Raw genomic sequence first — 17,487 nt, forward strand, 5'->3', positions numbered from 1 at the left:
CTGCCTATCCCGAAACCTGGGGTGCTGATTGGCRAGGTGTCCGTGATTGCTTACAATGAGGATAACAGAAATAGTTGCACTAAAACAAGGAGGTAGAAGGGAAGGAAAAATGAGACTTTTTATTTATGTTAAATTTAGTAGCAGTGAGACATTTTAGAATAAGCAGAAGAATAAGCAAAGAGGTATTTATGTATGTCAGAAGATGGAATTATCTTCCCATTCCAAGAGAAGGAAATTCACAAATGTGTCCCAGCTAACAGTGTGGAGAACCTAAGATTCAATGACTAGGAAGATTTCCTTCTAGGGCAGATGTGTAGGGAGAGTGTAGAGGAACAGAATGCTTTGGATGTTAACTCTTTGTAAATGGTTGAATGGGRAAAAAAAGGGAAAGAGGAACTTGGGGTATCTTAGCATGTAGGACTGGATCAATTCACAATAATTCCCAGAAGGAGTTAAACATTTTCTGGGGTTAAAGTGAATCAGAATCTGCACATCGTGCACTGGAAAATCCCTAAATGATTTCAGTGGTCATTAAGAAAAGGGAAATGGTTCTTTTCTGAGTAGGAGATGGTAGGAGACAGGGGTGCAGACACCAAACCAGGTCCGCGGCTGAGTATTTATAACTCAGCTGACTCTGTCCCCAGATGGTAGGATTCCTACCTGCTGAAAAAAGGGACAGATTTTCCCTGCTGCTTTATCTCCTGAGAGAGGTCATTTACTAACCACTGAGTGGTAATACAGTAGGTTGAGTTAGGTTCAGTTTGTTAGTGATACTCTTGCAGTTACCTACAACATGGGCAAATATAGATAAACCTGTGATAACATGTGCTCCGTTGCTAAATTATTGGCCTTATTTCCATTCCTGTACCTCTTGGCTTACTCAGCTTCATTGTCTTTTCAGTCCTGGACCTCTCTTACATATGAAGCCTTCAATGTTTAATTGAAATACATTCAAATACTGTTTTTTTTAAAATAAACAGTGCAAACTTCTAACAGACTAAATTTATCAGTGGTGATAAACAATGAAAAGAAATAGAAAATGTCTGCCCCAAAGTAGTAACCAAATTTGCCTCTGCTGAATGTATGGAAATTTTTGTCTTTGGAACATCAGTCAGAAGACAGAGTAGAGACCTCAGAGATGCAGATAGTGCTCATTGAACCRTCCCACCTACAGAGTTTCTTCGGTCCTGCTCCTGTTCCTCCTGCTCATTCACATTGTTGCACCTACTTTCCTAGGTATCTCTCCTTGGTACTATTACTAGATGTAGCGTTTTTACCTTTTTTTTTTTTTTAGTAGTAATTCATGTAACTATAATCTTTCTAGACAGCACCATACTCCCCCACCCACTCTGTCTCAGGTGTTGAAAGAGGATCTGAGGTATGTACAGGATTCCTTTACAAATTAAGGTCTTCATATTATTACTTTTTATCTCTGCATGCCCAGTGCACCTTATTATCAACATGGGTAACTGCATTACTGACCACCCTGCCATGCCTTCATTTTCCAAGGCCATCACTCCTATGTGCATTGTGCACAAGTCCTTTGCTTCTCACTTACAGGAGATGTGTGACTGCATTTCCACTTCTAGTGTATGCTACTCCAACTGTGTATGTTCAGTGGAAAACTCTGCTTCCTACTGTATGTTTTTGAACATGCAGACCTCTTTGAGTGTTTTGGAATGAAAATTATGGTGGCAGGCACAGAATTTAAAGCAAATCCGGTCTGCAGTGAAACACAAACCCACAGCAGTAGCTGCTGGACCGAGCTCACTGTGTATTTTCCAAACAAGCTGACAGCAGTAGGAATCGTGGTTTATAAAAAGCTGCCAGCAGTGCTGAGCTGGTGAAGAGAAAGAGGAAGCTGCAACGGGAAAGAGAAAAAAAAAAAAAGGACAACCAAAGGCAACTTCACTTCTCTGCCTTTACTGTTTTTAAATAGATTTGGCTCTAAGTCGCTGTTGGCAGGGCTGTGAAGAACAGCAAGAGCCTTACAGTGTTTGTGCCTTTCTGAACACCACCTGCAGATTGGCTTCCCAGGATGTCTGTGTGTGTTGATATGTATGTATACGAATSTGTATATGTATGTATGAATATATACCATGTTACCAAAGCTGTTGCTCAATAGCATGCCAGTAACTACAAGGTTACTAGAACAACAATTGCCACGTTACTCCTCCTTTGCACAGTATGATGAGCTGGTTTCCTGGACTTGTTTTCTGATGTTCACATCCACTTTTGGCAGTAAATTTCACTTGGTTGATACTTCTTATCCTATGAAATGTGGAAGATTTGCTTCTCATCCTCAAAATAACAGCAGGAGAAATGATTTGAGGCACTATTGATTGGATCATCTTATGTTGGGTGTCAGAATTATGGGAAGGTGCTCTTGAAGATCTCAAGTGGGAGCTGGGRCACAGGCTGAATCTTCTCCCTCAGGAAAAGAAATCTGTTGTTCTCTAGCCAAAGGGCAAGTCTCCTGTTAGGTTATTTGGGTGCCTCTGGGGTCTTSCTACATGTACTAAGCCAGGTGACAGAAGACTCGCTGCACAAAAGCAATAMTGTAACTGGATAGTGAATTCAGAAAGCCGAGAGAGAGGTCATGTGTGAGAGGCTGGCAGTTACAATTATTTTGACTATTTTGTGTYGTTCTGAGATCACATCTTTGATCCCTTGCACTGTAGCTGACATGAGATTAACTTTCTGTAGATCTGTTAAGCATGCTTCAGGAAGAGCACATTGCAGAGGGAAAGACCTCTGGGACTATGTAGATTTCCCTGAAAGAAGGACATGGCAGAGAGTCCCTCAGGAACCAGGGACTGAGCCTGAGGTTCATGACTCCRCATTTGAATGCAGGGATTATTTAATCCAAGTGAAAATCTTACAAAGATGTCATAATCTTCAGTAGCTATGCTGATCCTAGGAACAAGAGTGCTGTGGGCTATAAGAGAATCAGGCATCATCCTTGAGGATAAACTGCAGGGCTGTTTGATCTGTCCCAGCTGTAACAACAAACCTGTCTTGTTGCCKTGTAGGTCACAACACTAGCCAGCCCTCATTTGTAAGCGTGAGGCAAAGGTAAGTCATGGAACACATGAATCCGTGAGTTTCCTGGTAGCTGGAAGCAGACTGTAGTTGTAAGCGCTTCAACTTTATAACACTGTTTTCTTTCCCTTTATGGCCCTTTTTTGGCACCAAAATCTATTAGCAAAGTTGCTCATAGTGACTAAGATACCTGTAAATACCAATGTTTCTGCAGCTCTATCACCAGAGCCTTTTATATTTAGCAAATGGCTATTAGATGGTAGTGAGATCTGCAGCACTATTTTTGTCCGTTATGAAACTTTACAACATCAAACCTTCAAGAGAGAGGAAATAATATAATTATTATAAGTTACTCTTTGACAGTGAGAGAATGGCCTCATGAATATTTATTCTTCTTCAGAATCTGTAGCAGAGAACATTCCCATTTTTTCCCATTTCTATTTTTCATGAGGTGAGAAGAACATAAATGATGAAAGATGCTCAACTGACAATAAAATATAACCCAGATCAGGAAGCCATTAACTTGCTCTTTGTACAAAATTAAGTAGAAATAATTTTCTGTGGGCTACTGAGCAGTCTCGACCCATCTCACGTTCATTTTCTAAAATCTTTACAGTCTTGAAACAATCAAGATTTAACTTTTGAAGTTAGCCTATAATCCTATTCTGTGAGTTTACAAGACATTATATTCTTAAGTTTGGTTCATATTTATTTTCCTATAGAGAATCACCTGCATTTTGGAAACCCAAAGATCTGATGAGTCAAATTTTGGGAAAAAAAACTCTTTCTCCGGTGCAGATAAATCCAGAGACTTTATATATATGTTTCAGGGGAGTGTCGTTATTTTCTTTGGACTGGAGTGAAAATGCAAAATATTTCAGGAAAGTTCAGGTTTCCAATTTTCTCAAATTATACATAATAATGTTCTAAAAACAGTTAAAAATGTATTTTGGATCAGTTTATTGCTGAGCTTTGCTATTCTTTTCTGTATTGCAGTGGCCTTGGTTGCACCTGTCTCCAGCCCATGATTATGTACATRCATATCTGTATAGAAAAGAGTGAGAAGAGATTTAACCCAGGTTAGTAGATWTTTTTTACTAGTTTCTTATTACACTGTTGAGAGCATATTACTTGTTCTCTGCAAAGCCCAGTTTGATTAGGAAAGAAACCTTAAGAACAAGAGTGAAAACAAGACAAAGAAAAGGACTTCTATTTTTAAAATATCTTTTTTTTTTTATGGTTCTCTTACATAAGCACAGAAATTTTTGCTCTTCTTGCATGTTCCCTTCCATTTTTTCTACCAAATTTGGAAATTTGTATGTTTGATGCTGACATGTACTGTTTGTCCTGAGTAAAAGAAACAGGGTACCTGGAAAATGAAAATTGGGCCCAGGATTCCTAACTACTACTTTCTGAATTGCCATCCAGTTCAGCCCTGCGATTCTCACAAATATGTTCTTTCATTCAGTGATATGAATTTGTTAAATACTGGGAAATTCTGTCACCACATTTTTTTTCTTTTTAACAGGCTTAAGATATATCTAACTGATAGGTACAAGTTCAAGCTTATATTCTTGCCTATACCACATGATCATCAAAACAGAAAACCCCAGTATTATGTCAAAGGTGAAGCTGCAGACTAGCAGTGTCCAGAGTGGACTCTGTTTATGACCATCTCTGTGTGAAAGAATAAGGTTCCGGATTGCCCAACTCCGTATATGCCAGATTTTCTTAAAAGTCTCACATCCTGTCCTTTTCCAGTGCTGTTCACCCTGGTGGTCATCCATCTCTACTGATCAAGAAGTGAGTAGGTTTTTTTACAGTTAATGTTTTCACTGGCTCCTGCTAGACTGAAAACTAGGGACACTGTGCATCATCAGAACCTTAATGCAAGTGAGAGGCCCCTCCTGTAGAAGCCCGCTGTTATTTCACGTACGCTCTTGTTGCTGATAATCGGTGGATAAACAACTTTCATAACAGCTCTGCAACTCGCTCTCGGCCGCCGGGCAGTCTGACAGTTGGCGTGCTGGTTAAGCCAYGGCCTGTCGCAGCCCTGGGAGCCGCTTGCAGACAGCAGCCCGCTTCASTGGTCATCACGGGCTCCCTCAGGCTTGGGATGAGGTTCCAGAGGTTGGGGCACGCTTGTCACACAGCTCTGTGAAGGGCTCCTTTCTCTCACAGAAACTATTTTTGGACAGTGATGTGATTTGATCCTCTGTATTAGTTCAAGAAAATGTGGATTTTGTACATTTTGGGAAAGTTAGAGTAATTGATTATCCAAAACTGGTGAGTCTTCCATGTCTTTTCAYGCTGCCATTTCCCTCCCAAGTTCCAAATCCACTGAGCCAAACTGAACAGATCTAATAATGTGTCCCTTTCTCTTGCATTCTGCAGCAGAGGAAGTGCCTTTATCCTACGAACCGGCAACTCGGGAACCCTACACTTGAGCTCCAAAAGCTCAAAGATCAGTGRGTGAAAAGAGAAGAAAGTGAAACAGATGCAATATGGAGAGAGGAACCAAAGCTCTTTCATATTCACTTCTCTGTGAAGAGAGTCATGACAAGGCCCATGGCAACAGTTCAGAAAGCAAAGGAACATTCATCCATACTAAACATTATTTATGTAAAGCACAAGTCTAAGAATAGGGGACTGGAGAAAAGCAGGAGAGTGCAAAGGTCCAGAAAGTAGAAAATGATGTAAGAATATTTAGGAGTATTCTATAAGATGACATGTGACACAAACAGAAACATGTAGGCAGGCAGATAAAGGTGTTCTCTTCTACCTGTTAAATTTATCTAGCACAATGTTTCAATTTGGCAGTCAGTTGGATTGAACATACTTTGAGACATGAGGCTTAAGAGTGAGATCAAGGAGTACAGAGCTGTTTGGTTTAAGTTATAGTCTCTGTTCCTCTCTGGCTGACCCCAAATGCTAGGGGTGACCACACATTCCTTCCCAGCAGGGCCCTGCCATTCCTTCCTTCCACTGCTCCTCCACCCAGGTCAATGAGGTCTTCTCTTTGACTCTCTCTCTCTCTCTCTCTCTCTCTCTCTCTCTCTTTTTTTTTTTTTTTTCAACCTGGCTTCCAAAATGTGCACCTGTGCTGCCTTGGGCATGACCAGGAAGGCAGCAGCAGTGAGTCAAGGCTTTCACTGCAAACCTCCCTGGAGGAGGCTGAGGGATTTGGATCTGAACTAAAACAGGTCTGAAAGATGCCATGGTAGTTTGTTGCAGAAGTCCAGTGCCGTGATGGATATCTTAAAGCAGAGAGGGAAGAGTAATATTAATTCAGTGAGCTTAGYGCATGGTAAATGCACTCTGCCTTGTCTACACAAGATTCCTCGAGCATGTTTATTAGCATATACTAACTAACAAGTGTGTTACCATCAAATTTCTAAATAATGGAGAGGCAAATATGATTCTGAAGTTCTGAAGCTCACAGTCTGGTATGAATTTGACTGTTTTTCTTTTTGCAAGGAGGGGAGGAGGGAAGAGAGGTTACTTCTAAGCAGGTGTTTCAAATATTCATTGTAGTTTTTAGGGTATCCTGCTCAGAGTAGAATTTATAAACCTGGTTATATGTTAGTCAGTTGTAAGTAGGTGTGGAGAATATCTCTTACTGATACCAAATTTTTAATAATAATTACTGAAGGAACTAGCAAAAAGGTTTATTCTACACCTTTTATTTTTGTGAACTCATTTTACCTTCCTGTTACCCCCCAAAAAATCCCCTTGTTTTATCAACAACCTGAATTTAGTGTTTCTTCAACTCTCCAACGTTAAAAGGATTAGGGATCAAAGGCGCATGGCAGGACAGCTCTGCGGTCTTGGTAATAGCCTGCCTGTCAATCCACTGTTAACAAACTGAGCTTTAATTAAAAGCGTTGTAATACTTGGTAGGTTTTATATTAAAAGGCGACTAAAAGATTTCTTGTTCTTGTTGCAGAGAATGGTCTGTATTTCAAACAATGGAAGATAAATAAAAGGAGCAGACAGGCTCTATTCTGAAAGTTTATGATATTTGAACCAATCTCATGATCTTTTGTCATCTGCAGTCRGCTTTTGACCATTTGGAGTTGGCGGGTTTTCCCACCCTTCTCTTAATGCCCGAGCAGGTAGTACAGCGCTACCAGAGCTTGAGTTCCAACTTTGGAAAGATGCGGGATTTTTCTGTGAGGATGGGATGGTGATTCATTCCGAGCTCTCACAAGACACTCATGCAGCTGCCCCTGTTTCAAAATCAGCAGCCCCGCCAGCTTGTCTCCATCAGCCTTGAGAAAACAGGAAGCACAACGGCCACCACAGGAAGCGGTGCGTTCTTACACCCACCCCAGCGAGCCCCGCTGCTGAACCTATTGCAAAAYGCCAACAGAAGCCTGCCGGGTGCACGGGGAGAGAGCAGAAATCTGCTGACCTGGGGGGGCCYCTGCAATTCCTGCCTGCAGTTTCTCAGGCCTGCAACTTAACYCAGTCATTAACAGCCAGCATCATGTGTTCTGCAGTCACTGCAGCTGAGATCCCCTGCAGTGGGAGTTCATCTTTGTAGAGTTGGGGGACTGATATTATTCTCGGTTATTTTCTATCATCCCAATGGCATGCGGAGCAATGCAGTAAGGTGGCTTTCTGCCTGAAGGGCTGGTGGCTAGAAGAGAGAAATGGAGAAGATGGGGAGGACTGTGTTTTATTCCTAATGATTAACTATGTACTCATTTCCTTGGTAACACAGGAGAAATGGGTGCTTTCGGGTGGAGATACACATACGTATCTTGTGATGTGGATGTTTTTCATAATAAATAAGGAAAAACATTTCTTGCTCTCATGGTTGCAGAGAAAAGATTTCAGAGAACAGAGGTGCCCTGTGCATAGAAAAGGAGGAGCCCAGTGAACTGCACTGAGTAGGAAGTACTGTTCTGAGGGAATGCTGTGGGAATGAATAGAACTAGGAATGGCTGATGGAGATGAATGGATCAATCTGCAACACGAGGCAAGAGAGATACAATAGGCAAAAGAATTTGAATTTTGAGAAAGTTTTTGTTGTGCTTGAATCCTGAAAATGATCTTGAAAATTTGTTTTGCAGAGTCAATGTAAGTTTATGTGCTGGGTGATGGGCCAGTGAAATAATATGGCAGGAGAGGATTAGAATGGAAAATTGTGCTAACTGTTGAATCTAGATCCGGGCATCATTTTTCTATCAGTTATTTCATATAATAATGTAAATGGTGACTTGGGCCCATCAAAACTATTATAAATTTTTGTTAAATTTACTGAATTGTTTTGGCTGAATAGCCTTGAAATTTTGCAAGCTGAGAATTTTTTAAATTTCATATTTTATCAAAGTTGAAAGTAGAAAGGTGTATGATTATTGTTTGAAAGAAATGCTTAATCCAACTCATAACTAAATGTCAAGGAATTTCCATTTGAGTAAGAAAACCATAAAAATATTTCAGGGTTAAAATGAATTTCCTTTATTTATTTATTTATTTATTTATTTAACCTGTAGAAGTCAATTATTTCTTTAGCTTAACCAGCTAAAGCTAAGCTTTAGCTTAACCAGGCAGAAAAAGGTTAGATTCCTGATATAGGCCGGAGAAAAAAAGTGTTGGGATTTGCACCTGGCTTGGATGCAAYAATCAGGAAAAGAAAAAATAAAAGCAAACAACAAACAAACAAACACAAAGCTCAGATGCATAGGCTCCATGACAGACCCATGGAGATCTTTAACAGCAGTGGCAGATAAGAGCTATATTGCAAGAGGTCTGGAAGTCCTATACAGAAAGAAGATGTAGATTTAAGGCAATGTTACTAGATAGATCCCTGGAGAAAGCTCCCTGGGAAAATGGCTTGATTCTACTCAGGCAGGAAAGTTACATGCAAAATCGTTAGAGTCTTGCCTGGATGTGGATTCCAAGAAATATCTTATTCGGCAGAATGAATAAATGACATATCGCAGCACCCCTCTGCTCTGGTGCCTAAGCGTCTTCTTGCTCTGTCTCATTTCAACAGATGTCATGCTASGCAAAAAGAAATGCAGTTCTGCAATAAATGGAATATTTTGTCTGATTCTGTTAGTATGAGGAGTCTGTCCAGCTCTCTGTTCTTCAGATTATGTTTCAAATGCCGCTTATGACACTTCTAACACAAGTTACTTCTGTTAAATATTTAATCTGAAATAAAAACTTGCTAGTGTTAAGTACTTCATTTTATACAGATTGTTTCCGTTTTGCACAGTCATTCAGTGGGCAACTTCAGTTTGTCTCATAACTCCCCTCTTTACATGACTCTCTTAACAGGACATGCTTCGGAATTTTTCTATAGCTCATAACTTTTTTTCCCCTGCCATGACATATATTTTCATTTCAAGTGTACACAGAGATTAGCAACAACTTCCAATATTAACACAACCATAATTCTTCATTTTGATCTAACACCTTTCTTTTCCTACTGGTTATTCTGTGTGGTAGCTGTTTTCAGAGATCAGTAAGTGTTCATAGAGTTTACTGGATAGAACACTGCTCTGTAAAGTCTGAACGTTTTTCTTTATGTCCTGAGCTCCTGTGTGATCTGTTGTGACGTAAAAAGGTCCTAATTGTCTATAACTTTTCTCCTGAAAACTGATATGCGGTTACCCTTTCCTCTTGGTAGCAGACTGAAATATATTCAGATCGTAGTCAGCATTACTGCCCTCCTGTTTGTTTCTAATGAAATCTCCCACTTCATGCATTTGTCAGAGATTTTCCTTGAAGATCTTCAATGATTATATGGACAAATTAGCATATTGTTTAATTTTRAAAAATAGCCGGACCTGAGCAAGGGAGAGATCTTATCATGCTTGTTCATGTGAAAATCAGTCCTGGAAACCAAACATTCAGAAACAAACTATTCCACAAGTTCCTACTTACTTATGTTATTCAACTCTGAGCACAACTCACAACTAGCTTCCAGRTGTTTTTCTGAGGTCTGATGATCCTTTCAATCTGTTTCTAGCTCAATGTGACTTTCTCCTTGTGACCTATCCAAAGTGGGTATTAATAACTTCTGTGGATAAAAATGTAAGTTTGCAATCACAAACTATCATTCGTATTCTTAGCACTAAAACACAAAGCTGGTGAAGATGATCAAGGAAACAGGAGCTTTCAGTCCTCTTAACCTTTATGGGCTTGTTAGAATTGTGCATGCTTTCTGAAATTTTTAACATATTAGTGGTCTCCAAGAATGCTGTATGAAAATAACCTAATCGGTGAGGCAAGAAATAGAAGGGAAGGGGTACATTTCATGCAAATGTACTCAGAAAGTGTTCAGGACTGGTGACTTTTAAGTGCTTAGGAAGTTGAGAGAATCTTGTAGTTAAAAAGAACTTTTTCCGTGCCTCTCTGCAGAGAAAGCGGTGGTTAGTTGGCTTGGTGTAGCATTTTGCATGCTGAGTAGATACAAAACTGTCTTGAGGCTAGAAGGCTAGAAAATCACCCTCTTATGTGTATAAGCATAATTGTAATAAACTGTAATATGAGGGCAGATTTGAAAATGTCTTAAGGATGTGGAAGTTCCCGGTGTGTTTTAAGAGCCAGATCTGTGCTAAAGAAGACCAAGTTGGTTACATTTGATTGCATATTTTTTAATTATTTCTTCATTTCTTTTTGCAGAGAGAGCTTTTTCAAAATGGCAAGCTGCGGTTCTCTCTCCTAATTATGGCTGTACCTGGCCAGTCTCTGAAATGGCTCCTCTAGCTTTTCTTTCAGCTGGTCATGCCAAGATTGTAGAAGGCCTCGGTAAGCATCATAACCGTGTAGTTTCCTAGGCTTTCACAAATATATGAATAACAGGAAACACCATTTCTCCACATCATTCTATTGTGCATATTGATCACTTCAACTCTATTTTGATTTTCTTTATGTTTGAAAATTCCCCTGCAGACTCTGTGCCTCCATTTGTTCTCTCCAATTCACTGGTCAGGTTATCGTTCCTATTCTCTAGCCAGTACTGTATTTCAGTAGTCAGCAGTTTCTTCTAGCCCCTCATAACCTCATTTTGCTATGCCGCCACTCCTCAGAACTATTTTGAGAAATATGGTTCATGTTTATATGCTTATTTTGTTGTTTTGYTGTATGTATTAGTTGAGACAAGAAGGGGATTGGGGTGCCAATGGAGAAAGAGAAAAAAGAAATGGAGACTAGAAATTCAACATAAATGTAGTCTCATCACTTTCAAACTAACCTGGTAACATGTATATTCCAGTCCATCAAAGGTCAAAATATRTTATATTTTATAACAGTCACTGAAGCCTGGAGCTGTTTAATTCAGAGGTAGGATTAACAGGAAAAAAATAAGAWTTTTTTTGTTAAAGAAAAATAAAAAACCCCTCAAAACTGATATGCAAGTATGGATATGTCTGTGATGACTTGGATATTAGGAGCTAGTAGAGAATTTAAAACATTGGCTGTGTTCAGTTTCTACAGTATGTGAAGGAAGCAGTTTGTTCTCTCCTTAAACACATATACTAGATTTTCATAGGTCCTGAATTCTCTTGATTTAAACTGCAGTTGCTGGAACATTTAGGCTACTGGGTGTTTAACAATAAATAATCTAATTCTTCCTGTGCTGAATCTGATACAAATAAAATACATAATCAGCAGTACCTTTGCAGCTAAACCAGAGCAGAACAAATACTTTCCATGATGTAATCAGAATGTAAGAAAAAGTGAATCATGAGCTTTATRCGCTGCTTGAAACAAATGTTTTAGCTTTCTTTAACTAAATCAGTAACTAAACTATGTAARTTGTGTCTTGTGAAAGACAGAGGATTTCTACAAGCCAACTCCATTCTGGCTACACTAACTTTTCTTACAGGGAACAACCTCCTTATGTGAGGATTATGTGACAGGGCTGAACTCAGGCTAAGGTCAGAGTTCTGTTTCATCTCTTTATGATTTTTTTTTCAGCTTTAGCTTCATTTAAATTTATGCTTGCCCCATGTTTCAGTTATGCAGATGCTTACAGGATGTTTTCCCCTTTAAGCTGACAGCTCAAGTTTGAATCAGATGACACCATGGTTGCAAACACTGTGCCCTGGGCATTGCTTAGGGAGAGGCTGCAGCCATCATAGACCTCCCTGGTGCCTTCCCACTTGCCTATTCTGTAGCCTTCAGGAACTCAAGAACCTTCCTTACCGTAGAAAACTTCAAAAGATCAGGTAGAAGATTTTCTGAAAAAAGAGTTAAAGGCCGCTCTGGAAGGTGATCTGCTCAGATCTTCTTTTTGGTCCTTCCTATCTCATCCTTTCTACAAAAGATTTAAGGAATAATTTGGTGCAGTTTCTTTCAGAACTGTTAGTCTCTGTCCCCAGCTTTCAAAACCATTGGCCTCAGTCTCTAAGAGCATGTGAGGTGAAGCTGGACTTCATTTGGGATTTGCAGTCCTGGAAGCAGGTGACTCCAGCCAAGTGCTGGAGTYTCTGTTAAGGTGAGACCTCCACTCGAAGTCGAAGTTTCCTCYAGTGCAGAGCCATGCAAGAGGCAGCGTGTAGACAGGGTGCGTAATCCCTGACCTGTAGGTATAGGTATAACCTATATAATTCCAGTCCTGAGCAGCACCATTAACCTCGGCAATGAACATTAACTTCTTCGCCCRTTAATGCTACTGTTTGTTTCACAGAGGATACTGGTTTTGTCAGGTGAAAGAGAAATAACTTATTTTAGAAAGTCTCTTTCCTCCTACACCTCACATTTTATGGCAGAAATGTCATAGGGCTGAGCCATAGCACTCCAGCACTAAAAATTGGTAAAAGAATAGACCATAAACAAAGTTTTTATTTTCACATACCTATGCACAACACTTTTCTGACTTTCTTCACCTTTTTGGTGAATTAGAAGGAAAAAAAAGCAAGGTTGGATGGAGAAAAGAAACCAAGAAAAAAAAAATAAAGCGACTAGACCATTTCTGCCCTGCATTTGTTCCATTTGGTGATAAGCTTGACTGTCTCTTTCCCCCACCCATGCAAAGATTGAGCTTTAGGTCAGAAATGGCCTGATTTTGCATTTCTGCCTGCTCATCTGGTTTGGGTGAAGTAAAGCAGTGGGGCTTTGCAGAGCGGGACAGCTGGGTGAGCTGCTTCTTGCTCGCTGATTCTTTCTCTTTCAAAGTGAGTTGCACTAGTCCTTGTGGGAAGGAAGGAGAAGATGGTGGTTTTGCACAAACATTCTCAGTGACTTTTATTTTCTGAGGCAATCTTGGAATTTCCCAGGAGACTTGTGTTTCCCTCAGCTCCTCTGATATATTTTGTATTCATGTACTGGCCCACTTTCTTCCAAGGCTCTGAGTCCAAACCAAAGACTTTGTTGCTCTCCTTTCCTGCTATAATGGAAAAGCAGCCTTTAATCATGTGRACACATTGGAATGTCGGGCAGTGATCACTCCACAGAGACATGGAGGTAGGGCTGCCTTCGCCTCTGCTGGACGCATTTTATCTGAAGAGTTAGTGCTGATTTGTATCGCTCAGCCACACCGAGGTTATACAAAGAGCAGCAAAGCCCCAGGAGCATAACAGTCGGTCTGCTCTTAACCTCAGCCTTTATCTCTCACAGCCAGCTTCCTTCCCACACCACAAGCACCACGTGTTATTTTACACTGAAGCAACGCTGAGCAACCGAGCTCTGTCTGCCCAGAGAATGGAGACGGAAAGGGAGGATGGAAGGAACAGAAGATCAGTGCGCAGTGTGAGGACTAACAGTTGTGGAGCATTGCTCCATCACTGCAGCCAGTGCCTAACTTCTACATGAGGGGGTGTTTGCAGTGATGGAAGGGGGCTCTTCATCACTCATTCCTTTTTTGGCAGGCTGCTACCTTCTCCTCTAGATGATGAGAAATTAATTTGACTAACACCTGCTGAATGAAATGAGAGAAAGCTGAAGGGTGAAAGCACCTGTTTTAGGCTGTCTGAAGGCACCCATGACTAAAAGCAATGCCCCCATGTGCCCCAGGGGATATTCTCATGGTACCTGGCTGATGGCAGCTCCCATAGGGTTCCATCACTTAAAGGTCACATTATTCCTTCCTSATTAAAAATTTGTTAAACTGAGTGAATAAAGTAGGAAAACAATAATTATTTCCTTTTGTGTGCCTCCTTATAAATCATCCCTGCAGGGAAAGATTATGTTCAGTGGAGTTCAGGAGGAGCAAGGCCTTCTAAAGCCCTTGCTGAGGGATAAAGGCTGGAGCATGTGTGCCTAGAAAACAAACAGAAAACAAAGGAAAATCTAAGGCTCAAGGGAAAAGTCTGTCTGAGTAAGAATGCGCTGGCATTTGTTGCAGAATTACCAACAAATACAACRAAGATATTTTGGTTGGTGGTTTTATGCTCATAATGRAGGGAAATGTTAAAGAAATCGTAGTTTTTCATACTCTTCACCTCTTTGATCTACAGCTACTTATAAACATGAGATGGGGTAGGCAAAAAAGCACAGAGACAGCTGCAGAGAGCAGCAGCTGTGACACACACAGGAAATTTGGATGGAAAGAACCATTAGTGCATTGAGACCATCTCTTCGCCTGCTACAGGGCCAGCCCCCTTTTAGCAGACTTGCAAAAGCAGCTCCTTCGTGACGGATCTGAGTGCTTTTAAGATTTGTGCTTTTTAAATACCCTTTCTGTGGAAAAGCCCTTTCAGAAATTAATTTCTTCTTCACCTTTTCTAATTTAAATTTTTGTCCATTGTGCAATAGAAGGAGACCCGTGCTCTGTATTGGTAAGACTTGTCAAAATACAATTTGGCTTCTAGAAAGTGTMTGAACTTTGTATTTTACTTTGGTCTGTATTGGGCAAAAAATGATTTTTCCTTTTTTGTTCCACAGCCTGTTCAATTAAATTACATTTAATTTACCATCCTAGGATAGGCATATGACAACTAGGAACAGCAATTTTGCAGCCAATGTGTTGAGCAATGGGTATGTGTCTTAAATCTTACAGGAAATAAATAGCCGGCAAGACTGTACATGTCTCGGCACATCTGTTATCAAGCTTTGAATATTCTAGTCTTCCTTTGCAGTCCATCTGCTTATCGTCTCAATCCCCTCAGAATGGCATGGATTGCAAGGTTGATAAATTAAGATTTTAGACCATCTGTGGCAAGTCTGCATGTAATTCCAGATCTCCCAATGGTAAACTATTCCATTTAGAATTAATTCCAAAGATGAGATCCAAAATAAATGTTTCACATGTAGCTGGATAAATCTTATGGCCAATCAGTGTCCAAAAATATTATATCCAAAAATATAAACCTTTTATTTTATCTTATTACAAACTATTAAAAATACTTGATGGAGGTTTTGTTGTTGTTGCTGTTGTTTGTTTGCTTATTTATTTATTTATTTATTTATTTATTGGAGAGCCATAGCTGGAAAATTACTAATTCTGTTGGCAAAATAAGAGATTTGAGGTCTTGTTTGGCTTTCAAGCGGAGTCTATCCTCTTCCTTATCTTGCCAAAGATAGAAAACCATGTGTCTACTGTCAAACTCCCACAGCAAACCATGTGGAAAACAACAGGCTATAAATAAATCCTCCCCAACATGAAAGGCGACTATCTGCTGCTTCCAATATCACCCTCCAAACCCCAGACATCTAGCCCTGCCCTCACCTATCTTTGTACAAAAGCCACATTGTAGCACTCTCTTCCCAACTGCCTCTCTCCTCATGGCTCCTCCTACTACATTTGTTGCTCCCTTTCACTCCTCAAATAATGTCATTTTAATTGCCTGTAGTGTCCCATATACTTTTGTGGAAAGGTGGATTTCATAAAAGGAAATGGAATTGAAGGTGCTGCCTTAGGTGGGTAGGATCCTCTGCTTGGGTCTGGTTTGTAATGTAGGATACTGGGTTAGTGTCCTGGCTCCTGGATACRTTAACCTGCCCCCTGCCATGCCTTCATTTCCCTGGTGGAATAAAATATTTGAGATCTGTTGATGAAAAAGTGCTACTATCACAAAAGAATTAGTTGAAACTGTGCAACAGAGCTTAGAATCCACAGGTCTGGGAAAGGACAGTGAGGCCAGTCCTGCAGCTCCCGCTGCTGTCGCTCACCTGGTGTCAGTTATGCTGGCATTAAACACCCCGTCGTTCTTGAGTCCACCAGTCTTCTTCTCTTGGAAGTAGGTGCTAAAACTAGTGTTGTCTTGGTACAGCTAAATAGTTCACAGGGGGAATAGTGCATCAGCCTATGAAGTTACAGCATGTTTCTGTATGTCCTCATAGGCTGATGATACAAAAGGATGCTTTCTGGATAGAAATGAAATGGATATATTTGGAACTCTGGGATACACAAACTATGTGATAGGAAAGCTGATGCAGAATTGTAAAGTTTGGTTATAGTTAACTGTTTAGGAATGAATGTGGGAGCTCTTTTTTGTTTGTTTATCACTTTGGCGCTGTGTTTTAGAGTGCTATAAGTAAAGCAATGACAGCCAAACTGAACAAGAGAGCTTGTTTGACACTAAAAAGGAAATTTTTCATAGTTAGTAGAGAAGGACTCTTGCTTTGTGAAGAACTGGCTGAAATCTTTATTGCTTTTCTGGATTTCCCTTTTGGCTAAGCTTTAGTTGTTTGTTAGATGGTGGCAAAATAAGAATTTAGAAGAGGACAGGAGAGGAGCTGAATTCCACTGAAAGAAATTTTTCATCTGTGAATTTTACTAGATTTTTCTAACTTTTAATTGAATTTTTGCACAAGATCTATAGGTACCTTTTTATGAAAAATGTATTTAGACAAAGTCTGGAATTCTTTGCAAAATTTAGCAAAACTGTAGGTTTATGGATTAAAGTAGGGAAGTTACACCTAATTGAGCTATGGAAACATGACTGAAAAAAAGCATTTATCTGTACATGAAAACATTAAATAGTTACAACCCTACATGCAGAAAAATGTTTATCAGTAGAAGTTTTTTGAATGCCTTGGTTTTAATCTCTGCTTTTCCCAGCTTTTTAACCAGGCCTCTTAGGCTTCTGTCATTCTTTGGCGTAACTTACCCGCTTTCTCTGCATATTCTTACCTTACATGCTTCTTTCTCCATAAGTTCCTGGCTCTGAGCGCCTGTGTCTTGCTGACTGTATCCATGACTCCCTTTGCCTCTTCTCTTTTCTGTGTCCTCATGTCTAGGCTGTCTAATGTTCTCCATGCATCTTGCATGCACTGCCCTGATGTGTTTCCTGGRCGCTCTCAAAACTGCTTTGTTGGGAATGTAGTTACAATGCTGTAGAGCTAAACCATAGTTCAGTTCCATCTACATGCTGAGGAATAAAGCATGTTGATACTAAGCACCTCAACAACATATGTTTGCTGTGCAAATAGGCTTTCTGTGTGGAAGGCCAACTTTGAAATGTGCAGTGTATCATTTGAAGAAATCCCTTGGGGCTGTGACCATGTCAGACAAGTGTCTGAGAACTTGGGGCCAAAGGGATG

At 40.1% G+C, this 17,487-nt stretch overlaps 1 protein-coding gene across 1 annotated transcript in view; it reads right to left on the reverse strand.

Annotated features, from left to right (window-relative positions):
* Nucleotides 1–17,171, reverse strand: part of SPI1 (Spi-1 proto-oncogene) — a 42,090-nt gene extending 24,919 nt beyond the window's left edge. Inside the window, exon 1 of the mRNA XM_026035137.1 lies at nt 17,078–17,171. Within this exon, the coding sequence (XP_025890922.1) occupies nt 17,078–17,098 (21 nt within the window). The 5' untranslated portion in view covers nt 17,099–17,171. The remainder of the gene's footprint in view (nt 1–17,077) is intronic.
* Nucleotides 17,172–17,487: the final 316 nt, after the last annotated feature.

This window comes from Nothoprocta perdicaria, unplaced genomic scaffold, assembly GCF_003342845.1.
Source record: "Nothoprocta perdicaria isolate Ctin4 unplaced genomic scaffold, notPer1 scaffold_156, whole genome shotgun sequence".
NCBI classification, from domain to species: domain Eukaryota; kingdom Metazoa; phylum Chordata; class Aves; order Tinamiformes; family Tinamidae; genus Nothoprocta; species Nothoprocta perdicaria.